Source organism: Eutrema salsugineum, unplaced genomic scaffold (genome assembly GCF_000478725.1).
Source record: "Eutrema salsugineum unplaced genomic scaffold, Eutsalg1_0 scaffold_1, whole genome shotgun sequence".
NCBI lineage: Eukaryota > Viridiplantae > Streptophyta > Magnoliopsida > Brassicales > Brassicaceae > Eutrema > Eutrema salsugineum.
The window spans coordinates 1,488,362-1,504,139 of NW_006256909.1; the positions used below are offsets into that span (position 1 = coordinate 1,488,362).

General features: G+C 34.9%; 4 protein-coding genes across 6 annotated transcripts; 2 read left to right on the forward strand and 2 right to left on the reverse strand.

Moving 5' to 3' along the window:
- Nucleotides 1-1,010: 1,010 nt before the first annotated feature.
- Nucleotides 1,011-1,493, reverse strand: LOC18028465. The gene is given in 3 exon segments (XM_006411925.2): nt 1,011-1,150; nt 1,153-1,306; nt 1,308-1,493. Coding segments are annotated over 3 exon segments (480 nt in total).
- A 3,806-nt stretch (nt 1,494-5,299) lies between these two features.
- Nucleotides 5,300-8,659, forward strand: LOC18028466 (U-box domain-containing protein 5). 2 transcript variants are annotated; one of them, XM_006411926.2, is made up of 5 exons: nt 5,300-5,783; nt 5,903-5,976; nt 6,085-6,270; nt 6,382-6,489; nt 6,568-8,659. In XM_006411926.2, exons 2-5 carry the CDS (start codon nt 5,926-5,928, stop codon nt 8,467-8,469), a joined length of 2,247 nt encoding a protein of 748 aa, XP_006411989.1. In that variant the 5' UTR covers nt 5,300-5,783; nt 5,903-5,925; the 3' UTR covers nt 8,470-8,659. The 2 variants fall into 2 exon arrangements, with proteins under 2 accessions (XP_006411989.1, XP_024004495.1); XM_024148727.1 differs by having other exon boundaries at nt 6,577-8,659.
- Nucleotides 8,660-8,723: 64 nt separating this feature from the next.
- On the reverse strand, nt 8,724-10,379 carry LOC18028467 (transcription factor BEE 2). 2 transcript variants are annotated; one of them, XM_024148728.1, is made up of 5 exons: nt 9,986-10,379; nt 9,722-9,901; nt 9,407-9,613; nt 9,177-9,311; nt 8,724-9,081 (listed from the first exon to the last, which is right to left on the reverse strand). In XM_024148728.1, exons 1-5 carry the CDS (start codon nt 10,274-10,276, stop codon nt 8,986-8,988), a joined length of 909 nt encoding a protein of 302 aa, XP_024004496.1. In that variant the 5' UTR covers nt 10,277-10,379; the 3' UTR covers nt 8,724-8,985. The 2 variants fall into 2 exon arrangements, with proteins under 2 accessions (XP_024004496.1, XP_006411992.1); XM_006411929.2 differs by having other exon boundaries at nt 9,177-9,317.
- A 1,995-nt stretch (nt 10,380-12,374) lies between these two features.
- LOC18028468 (pheophytinase, chloroplastic) lies at nt 12,375-14,383 on the forward strand. The gene is made up of 8 exons (XM_006411930.2): nt 12,375-12,393; nt 12,473-12,601; nt 12,684-12,797; nt 12,883-13,021; nt 13,162-13,332; nt 13,412-13,652; nt 13,738-13,829; nt 13,900-14,383. The coding sequence occupies exons 2-8, from the start codon at nt 12,505-12,507 to the stop codon at nt 14,180-14,182; spliced, it is 1,137 nt and encodes a 378-aa protein (XP_006411993.1). The 5' UTR covers nt 12,375-12,393; nt 12,473-12,504; the 3' UTR covers nt 14,183-14,383.
- Nucleotides 14,384-15,778: the final 1,395 nt, after the last annotated feature.

Sequence of the window (15,778 nt, forward strand, 5' to 3'; positions counted from 1 at the left end):
CGATCTAGAGATCTTATCATTTAGATTGTAGTATCCGATGCTTATTTAAACACATGAGATTGTTAGATTATGTTTGATGCTTCTTGTGATCATTTCCGTCCATTTTGATTGGAAAAAAAAATAATCGGTGTACGAGTTCTCTTTGATTTCATTGCTCTAGCTGTTTAGTGATATGTCTTTTCAATATTGTCGAAGTCGTAGCTAGTCATAAGAGAAACAACATCGCACACTTCTTTTACCGATTCTTGCCATTCTTGTTCTCATGGCTTTTATAACAAATTTGGTAATGTAAATCATGATCTGATGAGTGATCTTTATTACATTGGCTCGTGTTGAGCATCTGTTGAGAAAGACACAAACTCGTGCAATACATATATATATATGTCTTGATGCTCTCTAGTAGCTTTTAGCTTTAAGCTATATTCCCCCAATGACAAGATAAATATCTGATTGCAATATATATAGTACAAATTAGTAATTTGGCTTAATAATGGGGGATTAGCCAGGCCACTGTGACCATAAAAACATTCTTTTAAAACCATAAGAACCGAACCTTATGAGGTTTGTTTTCGTCATCGAATCAGTCAAATATTAATCATTTCTTTTTAAGAATATTTGCTTTGCCCTTCTTTTCTAACAAGTGGATAAGAAGATTGGTCGATTTAAACCTAAGTAAACTTGAGCAGCTACTTTTCTTGCAGACCACTCTTTTTGGTAAGAATTTCATGCGTTTGCGCATGCATAATTTTTTTCTTTTTAAACGTCAATACTGCATGGCTATCGAAATAAAATAATTTTCTTTTTCATATTTGAATTTTTTTTCTTATTCATTATATTTTGTTTTAAAAAAAAATTTTACATTAATTCTTTTTAAAAAAATTAACTTATTTTTTTAGTCTTGTATTTCTAATTTGTAAAAGATATAATGTAACCCAAAGTTATGCATTAACCACGAGAAAGGTTGGGCAAAACAGCACCTTTTTAAGGATATTCAGGTGATTTTGTTTATTTTATCTCCTTTTTTTTAACGTTGGGTGGTAATAATACAAAATGGACAAATTCCAAATCTTGAGAAGATCTCATCGATGGATCTTATCGACGACATCTGCGCCTTTCTTACGCTTCTTCTGCTCCTTTGTTTTGGACATTGTTTAACTTCTCTTATTCCTCTCCACTCACTCTGTTTTCATTGTACCCATATTAGTTATATATATATATATGTATATGTATACATAAATATAATAACAAAAAAATGAAGATATGGACTGTATTTCTTCTCAAAAAAGTTTATAAAATATCTTAATATCGTAGTACTCTTTGGTCTCTATTCTAAGGTTTGTGATAAAACATTCTTTTGGCAGATACTCATCTCCTTTCAACTTCACTTGCGCACTCAACAACTTGTCCTCTTGGAATATATTTTTGGACTCTTCCATTTGGATCCGTACCGTCACTTCTACGCTTCCTTGCTTAAGGTAAGCGCAAGCACTCATATTAATTTATCTTCCATTACCAACGTCAACTAACAATTCCTGCTTCAAATTTTCATTAGAAGAACTTCGATTTTTCTTACTATGTCCTGTTTGTTCTGTTCATTTGATTTTGTAGGCTAATTTGTATTAAGGACATATCGACATTTATGTAAAACTCAAAACCACGTCATTAATACGCCAAAACTCAACACCAAACGTTTGATTTGAACTCTTGATATTTGAATATCATCACAAATATCGTGTGCCTTATTTTTTTCTCTTCTCTAATCGTTTCGTGAAGGTTGGATATTTGATATCCAAATCCTAACTTATGGCCGGCCTAATATATATAACTAATAAAATTGTGGTAGTCTAATTCTAGAGGGGGAGGGGGACAAATTCTCTTTACTTCTTTATTTGATTAGATTCTGATCTTGCCTGATCCCTTTGAAGTGGACCACATTTGACGTTTCGAAGATGCTCCCTCGTAAAACCCTCTATTTAACAACTTTTTACTACTTTATATCGTTGCTTCTTTATTTTGATGTCAAAATTTAAACATATTTTATTACCATATATGTTCCCGAATCCACATATTTTGATGTCATCATATTATAAACTTCATAACCTTAACTTTTGTTTTTGGGGATAAAATGTATTAAAAAAAATCATTTAATTTGCCTCCTGAGAGAGCACGGAACTGCCCGGAGAAGAGTATATTGGCTGCAATATTGCAGGTAAAACTAAAAGCCAGCCATCATTTTATATAAACTAACAACCGAGATACATACAAAAAGAATAATGTAGCAATTTACCATTTTCGTTATATTAACATTTGATGAATGATAATTTAACATGAGTTCTTACATTTTCCTCATTTATATGTTTTAACATATTCACTTGTGTTTTTCGATTGGATAAGTAAAACCTTCGAATGGCCTTACATTTAATTTTTTATTTTTCTTCTTCTTTTCTTACATGTATAATTAAATTCGTGTGATGAAATGACATAAGTGAATATGCTACAAGAAATAAATGAGAATTAATACGTTTGAGAAAGAAAAATATTTGACCAAATAAAAATATGTATAGCAATACCCTTTTAGTAGGACTAGGACAAAAACATAGTTTCGAAGAAAATTCTCATATCCTTTGTGGTGATGAGGTCAGTCGTGTGGTGACTGGTGATTACATCTGATCCAAGACTAATCAAACCATCCGGCGATGGCTAAAATAATCTCAAAGTTTTTTAGTTTACTCAAAAAATTACCAAAATCACTGAATTTTCTGGTATCACCAACTTGCAGTTGAACACGATCTCTACATATATTTTCACAAACTCTTTCATAAAACCTAATACTTTGAGTGGGCTTGAGATCCATTCATACATTATTAACTTGTCCATGGGCATTGACATTGTCAATACCCATTAGTCTGTCTCTTCCTTCTTCCTTACTTGTGCCTATTCTAGTTGACTTGGTATTTACTTTTTTCAAAATATTTATAATTTAGCACTATAACAAATATTATATGAGTTTCTAAGAATTAAAAAGTAAAAGGCATTTGATCGAATCATATTTAATAACACATGTTTCTTTGATCTAATTCTCCCTTCGTAAGTTCCCCTATATATAGAAACATATGAAAAAGCTTAAAAATGTTCTAGAAAAGGCACTTGCGCGTAAAATGTACAATACTTTCATCTAACCTATAGACTCTAGTCATAGATCTATTGAATATTATGTCTACCACCAACTCTAACCGTGTGCCATCCAAAATCAAAACCTAAAAACATCAATCTTGATTATCATAGGGGCGAAAGAGCATCCCAAAAGTTAAGTTATTTAATTATCTAAAAAGCGATTCGCAATTAATTAAACGCATCTTTTGTTGTGAGGATGAGAGTTGTTGTCGCTTGTCAAAGAGTAGTAGGTGGAGCCAATCATATTATACATTTTGGGAAAACATGATTATACCAAATAGTTGACTAGACCTAGAATTTACGTAACTAGCTTACCCTACTTCTGTTTTATTCGTCGAAATAAATGAACTAACTCATCTCTACCACATTAATCATTTTTTGGGAGAAACTTCTACTCGGAAAATTCAAATACCAATATACTATTTTACTTTCATTTTTGTCGGTGGCCTAAAAATGTCGAACTTTAGGTCAGAGCCTTATTAGTTCTAAGCCCTCAAGCAGGTAGGTTACATCAAAAAACAAATTATTATACCTGCTTTGGCCAATAAGGAACATGTATGCCTTCACATTAATTGGGACATTGATGTTTTGTCCAAATTACGGCACAACTTATCACTTTTAAAACAAATAAACGTCAATACTTATCGAACTTTAAAAAGAAAATCAAAATCTTTAAACCCATGGTATCTACTACCAACTATTGACAATACATACACTATATTTAAATCATCATATCTAGTACTATTCTCTAATTTACACCTAGATAAACCCGGATAACAGTCTTTCGATTGTTGAGTAATTTGTCTAAGTATTACAATAAATTATTCACTCCATACAATCTTTAATGATTCGGTCGCAATTTCTGTTGCCATTATTTAGAAGAACAAAAAAACTCAAATAGATTTAGGTATTTAGCAAGTGGGGAAAGAATAAAAGGTGGACCAGTCAACGGATTGCGACGAAGAAGACGACTTACACAAATGTTGATCATTTGCGTTTGTGAAGGACGTGGTCACAAAATAGTAAACTATCTCACTAATGGCATGTGATATGACTACAATATCTGCTATGTTTATCTATCTTTTCATTTTTCACAAGGCTAATCAGCCAAATTACAAATTTAGATGTTGGAGGATTACACGTTGGACTCTAAATTTTCTAGCAGGATTGACTTCAAACTTTAAGTGTAATTTTGTTGGCAAATAAGAAATACATCAAAAATATTTCGCAGTAGTAAACACCAAAGCAACATAACATGTTTCTAAAAGAGATTGACATTATTTAGTACATTCGCTTTGTAACGATATTCGGTTTCCGGATGGTTTTGATTCTTGAATAGATATTTTAGTGAATAGATAGGTATTTTGCATGGACATACCCTGGGACCCAAATATTGGTGATAATGTAGTTCTTTTTTTTTTTTTTTTTTTGCTTTTCGACAAGAGTGTATGATGCAAAAAAATTGACAAAATCGTAGTATAGGTAATTTAAAGTGAAACGGGCGCAACTTTAAGGGAATGCGTACTTATCTATTAACCAAAAAAAACTACCTTTAACAAAATACTTACGGCATAAATCTTGGAATGACATCGGACACCATTTTACTCTTTTTAATTACAACTTACAAGACAAAGGTGAAAATGACAAGGTCTACTCAAATCACCATTAGAAAACATAAAATCAATTCTTACCATCCGTCGATACGAAAAGAATAAAATAATAAAATGTATATTACTTACGTTACGACACTATCAATCTCTATTAGAAAGAATGGTGAAAATCATTAGTTTAACAAACTTAAGAAAAACGATATATATTAAAAATCAAAGAAGGAAGACTTTTACTCAGAAGTACCTTTTCTCTGGAAAAACAAGGAAAAAAAAAACTTTAGTCTAAATTACTAAAAATAAAAATTGTTTGCATGTGTATTGACCTGACCATTACGAGACCTCGTCCTTTCAATTAAGTCTGCGCTTGACACGGCACTCTTATGATGTAAACCAATCTCTTTTGGACCAAACGCGGTCACGTAGATTCCGTCACAGCCCCAATTATCGTCCTTTTTCTATTTGTAGCTCAACGACTTATAATCGACCGTCATTCACCAAAAAGGCTGTCACTTTAACACTCTCAGTCTTCTTCTTTCCCAAAGGAGGAGGCCAGTATCTCTCATATAATCTCATCTCATTTTCTTTTCTCCCAAGGTTTCAACGACCAAAGTTTATTACTTTTTGTTTAATTCAATCCTCGAGATCTTTGCACGAACAAAACTGTTTCTTTTTCTTGACCCACCAAAAAAACAGTTGGTATTTTTCTGCGAGAAAGCAGAGAATTTCAGTGTGTTCGATTTAGGTTTTTTTCTTTTCAAAATATCTGAAGGGTTTGTTTGAGTCGATTATTTGGATTTTAGCAGAGGAGCTATGCTCAAGGTCTTAGCTGAAATTCTCGCTTTCTATCACCATTTTTTGTTTCTCTTTCTGATTTACGGTGGTGAGTCTGCAAGGGAAATTCTCTGTTTTTTCTGAAAAAAATTTCTGTGAAAATCTTCAAGTTTATGTTGGTGTATGGTTCTCCTTCTAAGGGCTTTTTACTGTTCGTAACATTATAGGGTAAGTCAATTTTCTTGTTGTTGTCTCTGCTTTGGTTTGTTTATCTCTGGAATTGTGTTTCTTGTCTGTATTTGACAATTTTTCCTAAAAGAACCTTTTATGTTTTATCAAATTTGCAGAATTTAGGACACTTCTTGTTTAGATGGGAATTGATATCACTCAACGGATAGAGAGGTTGCCTCACTACTTTAAGGTTGGTTCTAACTTCTAAGAAAAGAATCTCTTACGATGGAGAATTGTCTGTTGATTTTTGCCTTTAAGGTTTGTTATTGTAATAACATGTTTTGTTGCTCTGCTTCAGATGCACTCTTCCATGTGCTTAGAACTGAAGAGCTTAGTTGATAGAATCATGAGCATCTTTCCTGATATAGAAGATGCTCGACCCGGAAGCTCCTCAGGGATACAAACTCTATGTTTGCTCAACACAGCTTTGGAGAAAGCTAAGCTGCTTCTTCAGTACTGCAGTGAATCAAGTAAACTCTACATGGTTTGTCTAAAACTCAACTTCCTCTCATATTTGATGTAGAATCATCCACCTGTCGTTACATTCATCTCTCTGTGTGGCCAAAATGTGATTAATTCTTGTTTCAATCTTCAGGCAGTAACAGGAGATGCTATACTCTCAAGAGGCTGTAGAGCAAAAAAATCATTAGAGCAAACCTTAATTGACATCCGAAGCATGGTGCCAACTGTTTTGGCTATCAAGGTTTGCACCAAACTCTGTTTTGACTTCTTTTTGTTTCTAGGGAAAATGCAGAATCTCTGATGGTAGTTTTGCTTGTAGATATCTCAGGTAGTCCAAGATCTTAGATCAACTGTTTTGACACTGGAATCATCTGAAGAAGAAGCTGGGAAAGCTGTTAGAGAACTGATGCAACGGAGCACATCTTCTTCTGTTTCTTCGGATGAGATCAGAGATTTCTATTTCGCAGCACTAAAGCTCCAGCTTTCAACACCCGAAGCCATTGTGATAGAGAGAAGATCATTAAAGTCGCTTTTGGAGAAGTTAGGCGAGTGTCAAGTGGACAAGAGACAGATTCTGAAGTATCTTCTCTGTCTCCTGAAAAAGCATGAAAGAATCATCTGGAGAGATCATAAAGACAACTCTTCTTTCACACAGCATCAGCCTGTCAATGATTCTGTGTGTGCTAGTGTTGCAGAGGCCGGGTGTTCTGAGGAACGCAATGATACGCTTCCCGAGCAGTTTAAATGCCCGCTTTCTCTGACCGTGATGTATGATCCTGTCCTCATTTCTTCTGGTCACACTTTTGAGAGGATGTGGATTCAGAAATGGTTCGAAGATGGTAATGTTACATGTCCTAAATCAAAAAGGATGCTGGATGATCTCACGTTGAAGCCCAACGTAGCGATGAAGGTTCAGATATCAAAATGGTGCTCGAAGCACGGTCTTGATGTTCAAGATCCAACAACGAAGCACACAAAGGCTTTGCAGAATATTGACTTCTCTGTTTCCATTGCTAGCTTTGGAAGTTCTCTGTACGATATCCCAGATCTCGGCTGCTTCTCGAGCACGGATTTCAGCTCGAGCTTTTCCACTGATTCTCCATCCTTCTCTAAGATGTCAAAGGGTGGTTACTTCATGCCAATGCAGACGATAAATTCTGAGTCAGGCACTGTTACCACAGATTCTAGTCACAGCGAGATGGAAATAGAGCCCTTATGTGAACTCTCCAACCTTCCATTTGATGCGCAGATCAAGGTCATCGAAGATGTAAGAAGTCGTTATGAGCACAATACTCGCGCTTTTCGGTTTATGTCACCGAGTAAGTTTCTTGAGCCACTTATCACATACTTGAAGAATGCTCACGAAAGAAATGGCACCACTGGAGACATAATAAAGAGTGGATTGAATTTGCTATTGAATTTCCTCAATGGGAACAGGAGGGCTATAGAATCTTTGGAAGAAGACGTTTTCAAAACGTTGTCGATCTTTCTCGGGTCCGATTCCGTGGTAGTAGCTGAAGAAGCTCTGAACGTATTTGAGATTCTCTCTAATAATCCGCAATGTCTCTCCAAGTTAACTTCATCAGGCTTTCTCTCTTCCCTTTTGAAGATCACCGAGTCTGGAGCACAACATCTCCAAGAACAAGCTATGATCACACTCAAGAACCTTTCCTCAAGCAATGAGATCTGTCTGGAAATGGTGTCTCTCGATTTCATCAAGAAGCTCACATCGTTCTTGCAACAGTTTTTTTTCAGCAAACAGTCGATCATCATTCTGAGAAACCTCTGCAACACCGAGAAAGGTCGGGTCTGTATGACCGAAACACCGGGTTGTATAGCTTCCATAGCTGACTTACTCGAATCAAATGTTCCCGAGGAGCAAGAGAATGCAATCTCCATCCTCCTACAGCTCTGTGTGCAGAAGATGGAGTATTGCTACCTTGTCGTGAGAGAAGGCGTTGATATTTACTCATCTCTTATCTTAATATCCAACAATGGAACCGAGGAAGCGAAGGTGGGTGCATCGGAGTTGCTTAGAGCTCTTGAAGAAATAGTCAGAGAAGAAGAAGAAGAAGAATCCTCCAGACCAGAGGGAGCAACTGCCGCAACCACTTCACAGGTTTTTACTCATCAGGAGCCTATACTAACAACACCATCTCCAAAGAAATCTGGTCTTTTTGGATTCACTTTCTCGAGTCTCAAGAAGAAGAAAAGTAGATAAACGGATAAGTTTTGTTAGGATGTCTTAACTTAGTTTTGAAAGGTTATAATACTTTTTTGTGGTTCCATCTTTGTTGACTTAGGTTTGTATATTTTATTACCACTCCGAAGGGCCTCCATTAATGCAAGTGTAGTTGTAAGTTAATAGGGAAAGAATTGTGAGGAAGATAGTTTGCAATTTGTAAATCATTTAAAATGAAAAATGTCAATTCTTTAAGAAAATTTTCTGCCTTTGGTTTTTGGTTGCCAAGAGAGAGAGAGAAATACTTATATTTGGAGAGAGATCATATTATATATACTACAATGTACAACAAGAATGGTTATGACCACAAGAGCTTTTTCTCTTTCTTCTACAAATGCATATCCCCTAGTATTTGTATGAAGATATAATAGATTGAAAGAAAGATATTTGGATTAGTTTCCTCCGTCTTTCTTGTTCAAATTTCAGATAACGTAGAGAAAAGGATAAGACAAAAAAAAATTGTGGTTTACTCAATGACCCTTATCCCTAATAATTTTACTTCAGGCTGAAGAAATTGGATACGGAATCAGTTCTCAAGCTGTTGTAAAGAGATTGTGAGTGAGTTTCCCAGCTTGCAGATGTCTGATCTTTCTACAGAAAAGAAAATGAAACAGGTTACTTCACGGACAAGTAACAATTTGTTTGGGAATAATGATTTTTGTCTTGTCTAAGAGAAAGATTATTACAATGCCGAGAGATGTGGTTTGGCTTGAGTTTATGACTGAGTAATCTAGAGATCCTTGCTGGTGTAATGGAAAAGACTGTAAATCCGCCATCACTGACTGCTTCGAGACAGCTTCTGGAAGATCTGCGAAATAAGCCTGAAACTAGATTACAATTTAAAACCAGTTAATAAAAAAACTCGGATACTTGTATTTGTTGTAGCTGAATAATATATTAAAAAAAAATTTGTCACCTGTTTTGTGGATAGTTCATTGATATGGAACTCAAGCTCTGGGTTTAAGACAGAGAGTTTCATCGACAAGAACTCAACTTGTTGTTGCAGAGATTGGACATAGTTGATGATCTCATCAAGCATACCGGCTTTTCCAGTAACTTTGGTGCATCCAGGAACAATATCTTGAAGACATTTCATCTTCTTGCTTATCTTTTCTCTCCTTGCCTGCCAAAATCCCACCAAAAAAAAAGTAAGAAAATATATCTCTCAGATAAAGCCCTTAGAAGTAATTTCTCTGAAATCAATCCCTTAATCAACACTTAAACTAATTACCCTTTCTGCTAAGCTATGTCTGTCGGTGGCTTCACCTCGTCTAGCTCTCACATGGATGTAATCTGGTTTCTGAATCTCTGAGGATGTCTCTGTGTTGCTCATGTTTGATTTTCCTTTCATGCTCGTTTCTGTTTCAGCCTCTGTTTTGATCTTCTTCTTCTCTCTCTTTTCTGTCTTACCCTAAAACCAAAAGTTAAACAATCAAAACCAATGTTCCAAACAAAATACAAACACCAAAAATAAATACTTTCTAGAGCTATAAACCTCTGGTTTTCTCTTGTTCTGGAAGGAAATGGCTCTGTTAACTTCATCGTTCTTTACTGGTTCCATTTGGAAGCTACTTGTTCTTGAAATGCAGCCATCAATAACATTATAATCCGGTCCAAATTCGGGAAAATGTCTGAAACTCTGCAACTCATCATTGGTATTTCCCAAATAACTCTCAACCCTTTTAAGCTCTTCTCTCCCACCTGAGCCAAGTATCTGAAGAAATTCAGGTGACACCATTTGTTGCTGTTGCAACCATTTAAGCTTTTCAGGTATATACAAGTCCATGGAGAGAAGGTAGAAAAACTTAAAGCTCTTATCTTTTCTTTTGGGGGTTAAAGCTAAAGAGAGAAAGAGAAAGAGTTAAGTTATATGTGTGTGGGAGAAATGTAATCCATTTGATATAATTATTCTTAGCTTTAAATAGAAAGCAACATTGACCCACACACATGAGATTCGAAATCTAGTGAGAGAGGGACAAAATTGATAAAAGTGGAGGAGGTTGGGGACAAAGAAGGTGAGATGAGAAGTCGTGGGGTCTAAATGACATAACCTACCATGTGGTCATGTCCTTGTGAACATGAGATGAGGAGTCTCTTAAGTTAGTCGTTTTTGTGTCTTTCTCTGTTTTATTTTTCTTTTGCCCTTTCAAGTTTTTGAGAGGATCTTTTATTTGCCAACCAAAATAAAGCCGACTTAGCAAACTTAAGGTTTAAGAGTATTATCATATAAAATATTGAGAAATTTATTTTCAGTCTTGGCTCATAATCAATCATTCATCTCGGCAAAAATAGAAAAGAACAGTTCATTTTGTCTTCTCATAATTAACGCATCAAACTGAGAGATAGAATTTTATAATAAAATCATACAATAAGAAATAAATTATTTTAAATGGAATCATTGAGATTTTAGGCACACTGCAAATAACTTTTGATTGTATATCAATTCATCCATTTCTTTTTAAAGAGAATCTTACTTGAAGAAAGAGTGTTTCTTAAGGTCATGGTGGAGAATGTGGGGAATGTGGGGAATGTGAATTATGAATCTTAACTTGCAAATGAATAGAAAGATTGAATCATGAGAGGTTTGGGGCCAGTGATATCATTTCCATGTCTTGTTGTGAATCTATACGTGATTCTTGTGACGTATTGTTACTATCATTTATCAATCTATGAATTACACCAATATTTTATTCTATTTCATATATTACAGAGATCATCAACCAAAAATTTATATCTACAGCAAGAGAGAGAGAGAGAGCATCTTTATGACTATATTTGAAATAGTATACTAGTTTATTTAAGAGCAAATTTATAAGTGATAGGGACAAAAAAATAAGAGATCTAAAGAAGAAATGGGTTTGAAGATAAGTGACAGGAAGGTAGGCGACACCACTGCTTTTGATCTAAGTGTTTGGTCCCTATGGGCTATACTTTTTATTTTATTTTATTTATTTATTTTAGAATTATATATCGATACCTTATCTATACCCGGTGAGATAATTCAAGCTAGAGAATCAATACTATATCTAACAACATTGTAGTTTTTCTTAACACATTAAATAACAAGTCCATATGGAAATTCAGTTGCTTTGTACCATGTTATTACTTACAATAATAGCAATAACTGATCGTCTATGAAAATCTTTGTTGCAAGAAAAGTAGTGGCACTGTTAAAGTTAGTGAAGGGCTTTATACTTCTAAGAATGATCTTGAACAAAAGAAATAGAAGCATGTTAGCAAGTTGTAGAAGTTTTGTTTCGGTATACTTGTTCTCCATGTCCTTAAATATGACTTCGGTTAACAAAAACTGATTCTATTTTCTCTTTGAATCGTTCCCTTAGATTCATCTTTTGCCTTTTTCGGGATTCGCAGATCAAATGGCTTACAACCACATCTGGTTAACATTCAGTTCCAAAAGAAATTGAAATTGCAGGTATCATCTAATTATGATCCAATTTCAGATCGAACACTAGTTTACATGATTTCTCAATAAGATATCAATTTCCATGGTTCTTTTGGAATCATCATCAAGATTCAAGAAGCTATAGTAGTGAGAGATTAGATAAGAGAGATTACAAGATTGTTTAGGAGAGCTATGTACTTCACTAATAGTACATGTATATGAGGTCTCTGGTTGATTATGTCAATTACATGATTTTTATTGGTTAAGGATATTTGCGGTTAGGAGTTATTTGGGAAATAACAATGAAGTAAATAAAATTCAGGATCTTTAGGACACATTACGACTGAACCGGCCGGTTCTGGTAGTTACCGGTTTTATTTTTAAACCAAGCATTTTGGTAGAAACATTCTGTTACGTCGAGCGGGTTCGAAAACTTGTCTGGCTCAGGCGTCGCCACAACTCTCGCGCAAATTCACACATACACTCGGGCTCTACACTCGGTGCTCCTTAAGTTTTTTTTTTTACTTGCATCTTTCTAGCTCTCAATTCTGAAACTATCTGTTTCTATTGTTCTTGGAGATTTCACGAGGCTGTTCTCTGTGAATCGATCGATGTCTGCTTCGTGTGCTCTAACACCGTCTGTTAGGACAGAATTATTCAGCTCATCATCTAAAAGATCCATCTTTCCTGCTCAAATTTCCCGACCCAGTAAGATTCTACAACACCTTTCATCAAATTATTTTTAGACTAAGCCTGAAATGTAACAGCTTTGTTAAATCTTGCAATGAAGGAAACAAATGTGAAATCAGCAGAAGGGATTTTGCTGTGAGAGGGATTGTTGCTTCTGGAGTTTCAGTCATGGGTACTCCTTCTTCACCATCAGCTGCTTCTCAATCTGTTCAAGGTTTGAGTCTTGAAAACATAGATTTTGATTGTGGCTTTCTCTCCTTGTTACAATGTCTAAACGAGTTGGATGATTCTTTCTTTAGGTAGTGAGAGGCTAGCTTTCAAGCCAGAAGGGTATAACTTTTGGAAATGGAGAGGTCACAAGATTCATTATGTGGTTCAAGGAGAAGGCTTACCTCTTGTTCTTATTCATGGATTTGGTGCTTCTGCCTTTCATTGGAGGTATCCTCAGTTTCTCTTCTACCCTCTAAATTGTCACTCTTTCCTTTAGCTTCTGCCTGTCTGTCTCTCTTGATTTGGGAATAATCTTTATAATTTTAAGGAAATCAAGATTCATTGGGTTAGAACCGGTAAATTTGTAGGTATAACATTCCTGAATTGGCTAAGAAGTACAAGGTTTATGCCTTGGACTTACTCGGTTTCGGTTGGAGTGATAAAGCTCTCATAGAATATGACGCCATGGTTTGGACTGATCAAGTTATTGATTTCATGAAAGAGATAGTGAAAGAGCCAGCTGTTGTGGTCGGAAACAGGTAGATGAATGTCTTCTTTGAAGCTCTTTTTGCCAATCCATAAGGAAACGTGAGACAAAGCTTTCGACTTTTTTCACAGCCTCGGGGGATTCACAGCTTTGTCAGTTGCGGTAGGATTGCCCGAGCAGGTCACAGGAGTTGCACTTCTAAACTCTGCAGGACAATTTGCAGCAGAGAGTAGAAAGCGAGAGGAAGCTGAAGAAACTGTGATAACTAAGTTTATAGTTAAGCCACTTAAAGAGATTTTCCAACGCGTGGTTCTCGGGTTCTTGTTCTGGCAAGCCAAGCAACCTTCTCGAATCGAATCTGTCTTAAAGAGTGTAATGTCTTACTGACTTTTGTTAGATTTCCTCTTCATCAAAGTTTGTTACTTTGCACTCAATTTTTTATTGCAAAAAAATGCAGGTGTACATAAACACTGCTAATGTCGATGACTACCTCGTCGAATCCATTTCAAAACCTGCAACAGACCCAAATGCTGGAGAAGTATACTACAGGTACTACAAACACCAAAGAGAGCTTCTCTGTTTTGATACATAAAGGGACCTGACTGTTGACTTTTTACAGATTGATGACAAGGTTCTTAACGAACCAGAGTAAATACACTTTAGATAGTGTTCTAAGTAAGATGACTTGCCCGCTTCTGTTGGTTTGGGGCGATCTTGACCCGTGGGTTGGTCCTGCTAAAGCCGAGAAGATCAAAGCATTTTACTCGAACTCATCGCTCGTGCACTTACAAGCAGGGCATTGTCCTCATGACGAAGTTCCGGAAGCTGTAAACATAGCTTTGTTGGATTGGTTGTCCAATGTAGTTTCCAAGCCATCATCCCCTAAAGCCATGGAGATGTAAAGAACTCTTTCTTTTTTTTTGTTTGTGAAGGAAGTATATAGTTGTAAATACATTGTTACCACTGCTTCTGGGATTGTATAATTTGAGAATTAGCTGAGGATATGATTAGGATTCTGACTTAAGAGCAAAGTTTGGATCAAGCTTTGCTTAAAAAGAATATGGATGCAAATGATATAGTGGGCAAGTTGCAGTGAGTTGTCCATCTGAAGCCCAAGAGAATAAAAGACAACTTACAATTTGAATCAGTTATGACATTAAAATTTTTAAAAATAATTGATGATAAAATAGTGGGTACCAAATAGTAGATTGACTTGACATGTTGTTTTCACACGTGTGAACCATGCAATTTACAGTTTTTTCTTCATGTTTTTTGGGCTATAAATTTATTAATGGTCATATGAAGTTAGACAGCAGAACTGGAAAAAAAACTGTAATAACATTGAAAAAAACAACTATTAAGTAAAATAAGAATATGCAATTTATACTTTTTCCGCGGTTGTATAAAGTTGTGAATATAATGTTTCAAAAAAAAAAAAAACTCTACATAACAAAAATGGTCTATCATTAATTTATTATTCGGTTTATCATGATTCCAAATTAGTCGCTCTCAATGACAAGTGTACAAGACATTGATTTCTACACAACCTGATTAGAGCTCTTAGACTACTTACTACAACAAGTCCCGCTAATTATCATAGATTTAGAGAAAACAGAAAAATGACTGACTAATTTGAATAAAAAGTGTGGATCATATTAGGTAATTTCCTTATACAGTTTTGAATTATCTAATATATTGTCTTATTATATCAAAAAGTAATAATTATTTAGGAGATGGTCGAATGAATATTGAGTACTGCGATTCCAAAGTGGCCAACATAAGGACCCCTTTCTTTCTTTCCTTTAATATTTTTTAATCCAACATTTATAAACTCGAGAATTATGGAATTAGTTTTTTCATTTCCTTAATGACTTTTATTCGAACGTTTCTAACCTCAAAATACATGGAAATTTCCTACCAAACTGCCGGAATCAAATTGCGTTACATATCAAACTGTTTTTGCCTCGTAATCTACAAAAGTAGTAGAGTTACGCTCAGAATGGTGACACACACTATTCTGCGAATGGTTTGTTAATCGTGTAGAAATGGTGAAACTGCGTTTTGCAACATTATATATTTATTTTAGTAAAGTTATTGAATAAACATATATTCTATGCCTTCTAAACCACTATAATCATAATAAACCATGAATAATTATGATCAACAAGTAAAAATTTCGTACATGGGCCGGTTTATAATTCATTCGTACACTAGTTATGCTCAGAAACATGCTTTTCAAATGATTGCACTAACACTATAATATAGTGAAATTCAAATATATCAATAATTAGTGTTCTGGAAAATGTTTTTTTTGGGGGGGGGGAATCATTTGTATTTGGGGAGTATATTACTCCCAACTCACTTGTATAATTAGTATTCTGGTAAATATATAAACTAGTAGTACCATTAGTGTTTTTTTTTTAAAAAAAAATTTACCTTCAACCTAAAGCACCTAGAAAAATGCGTGAGAGTAAAAAAATTCTGAATTATCCGGTTAA

Excerpts from the sequence above, each read along its gene's own strand:
- LOC18028467 (XM_006411929.2), bottom strand. The coding sequence starts at position 10,276 with ATGGACTTGTATATACCTGAAAAGCTTAAATGGTTGCAACAGCAACAA. Across the intron at positions 9,318-9,406 it reads ATGAACTATCCACAAAACAG|TTTCAGGCTTATTTCGCAGA; the intron begins GTGACAAATTTT and ends ATTGTAATCTAG. Across the intron at positions 9,082-9,176 it reads AAACCACATCTCTCGGCATT|AAAGATCAGACATCTGCAAG; the intron begins GTAATAATCTTT and ends TCTTTTCTGTAG.
- LOC18028466 (XM_006411926.2), top strand. The coding sequence starts at position 5,926 with ATGGGAATTGATATCACTCAACGGATAGAGAGGTTGCCTCACTACTTT. Across the intron at positions 5,977-6,084 it reads GGTTGCCTCACTACTTTAAG|ATGCACTCTTCCATGTGCTT; the intron begins GTTGGTTCTAAC and ends GCTCTGCTTCAG. Across the intron at positions 6,271-6,381 it reads AATCAAGTAAACTCTACATG|GCAGTAACAGGAGATGCTAT; the intron begins GTTTGTCTAAAA and ends TTCAATCTTCAG.
- LOC18028468 (XM_006411930.2), top strand. The coding sequence starts at position 12,505 with ATGTCTGCTTCGTGTGCTCTAACACCGTCTGTTAGGACAGAATTATTC. Across the intron at positions 12,602-12,683 it reads TGCTCAAATTTCCCGACCCA|GAAACAAATGTGAAATCAGC; the intron begins GTAAGATTCTAC and ends CTTGCAATGAAG. Across the intron at positions 13,333-13,411 it reads GCTGTTGTGGTCGGAAACAG|CCTCGGGGGATTCACAGCTT; the intron begins GTAGATGAATGT and ends CTTTTTTCACAG.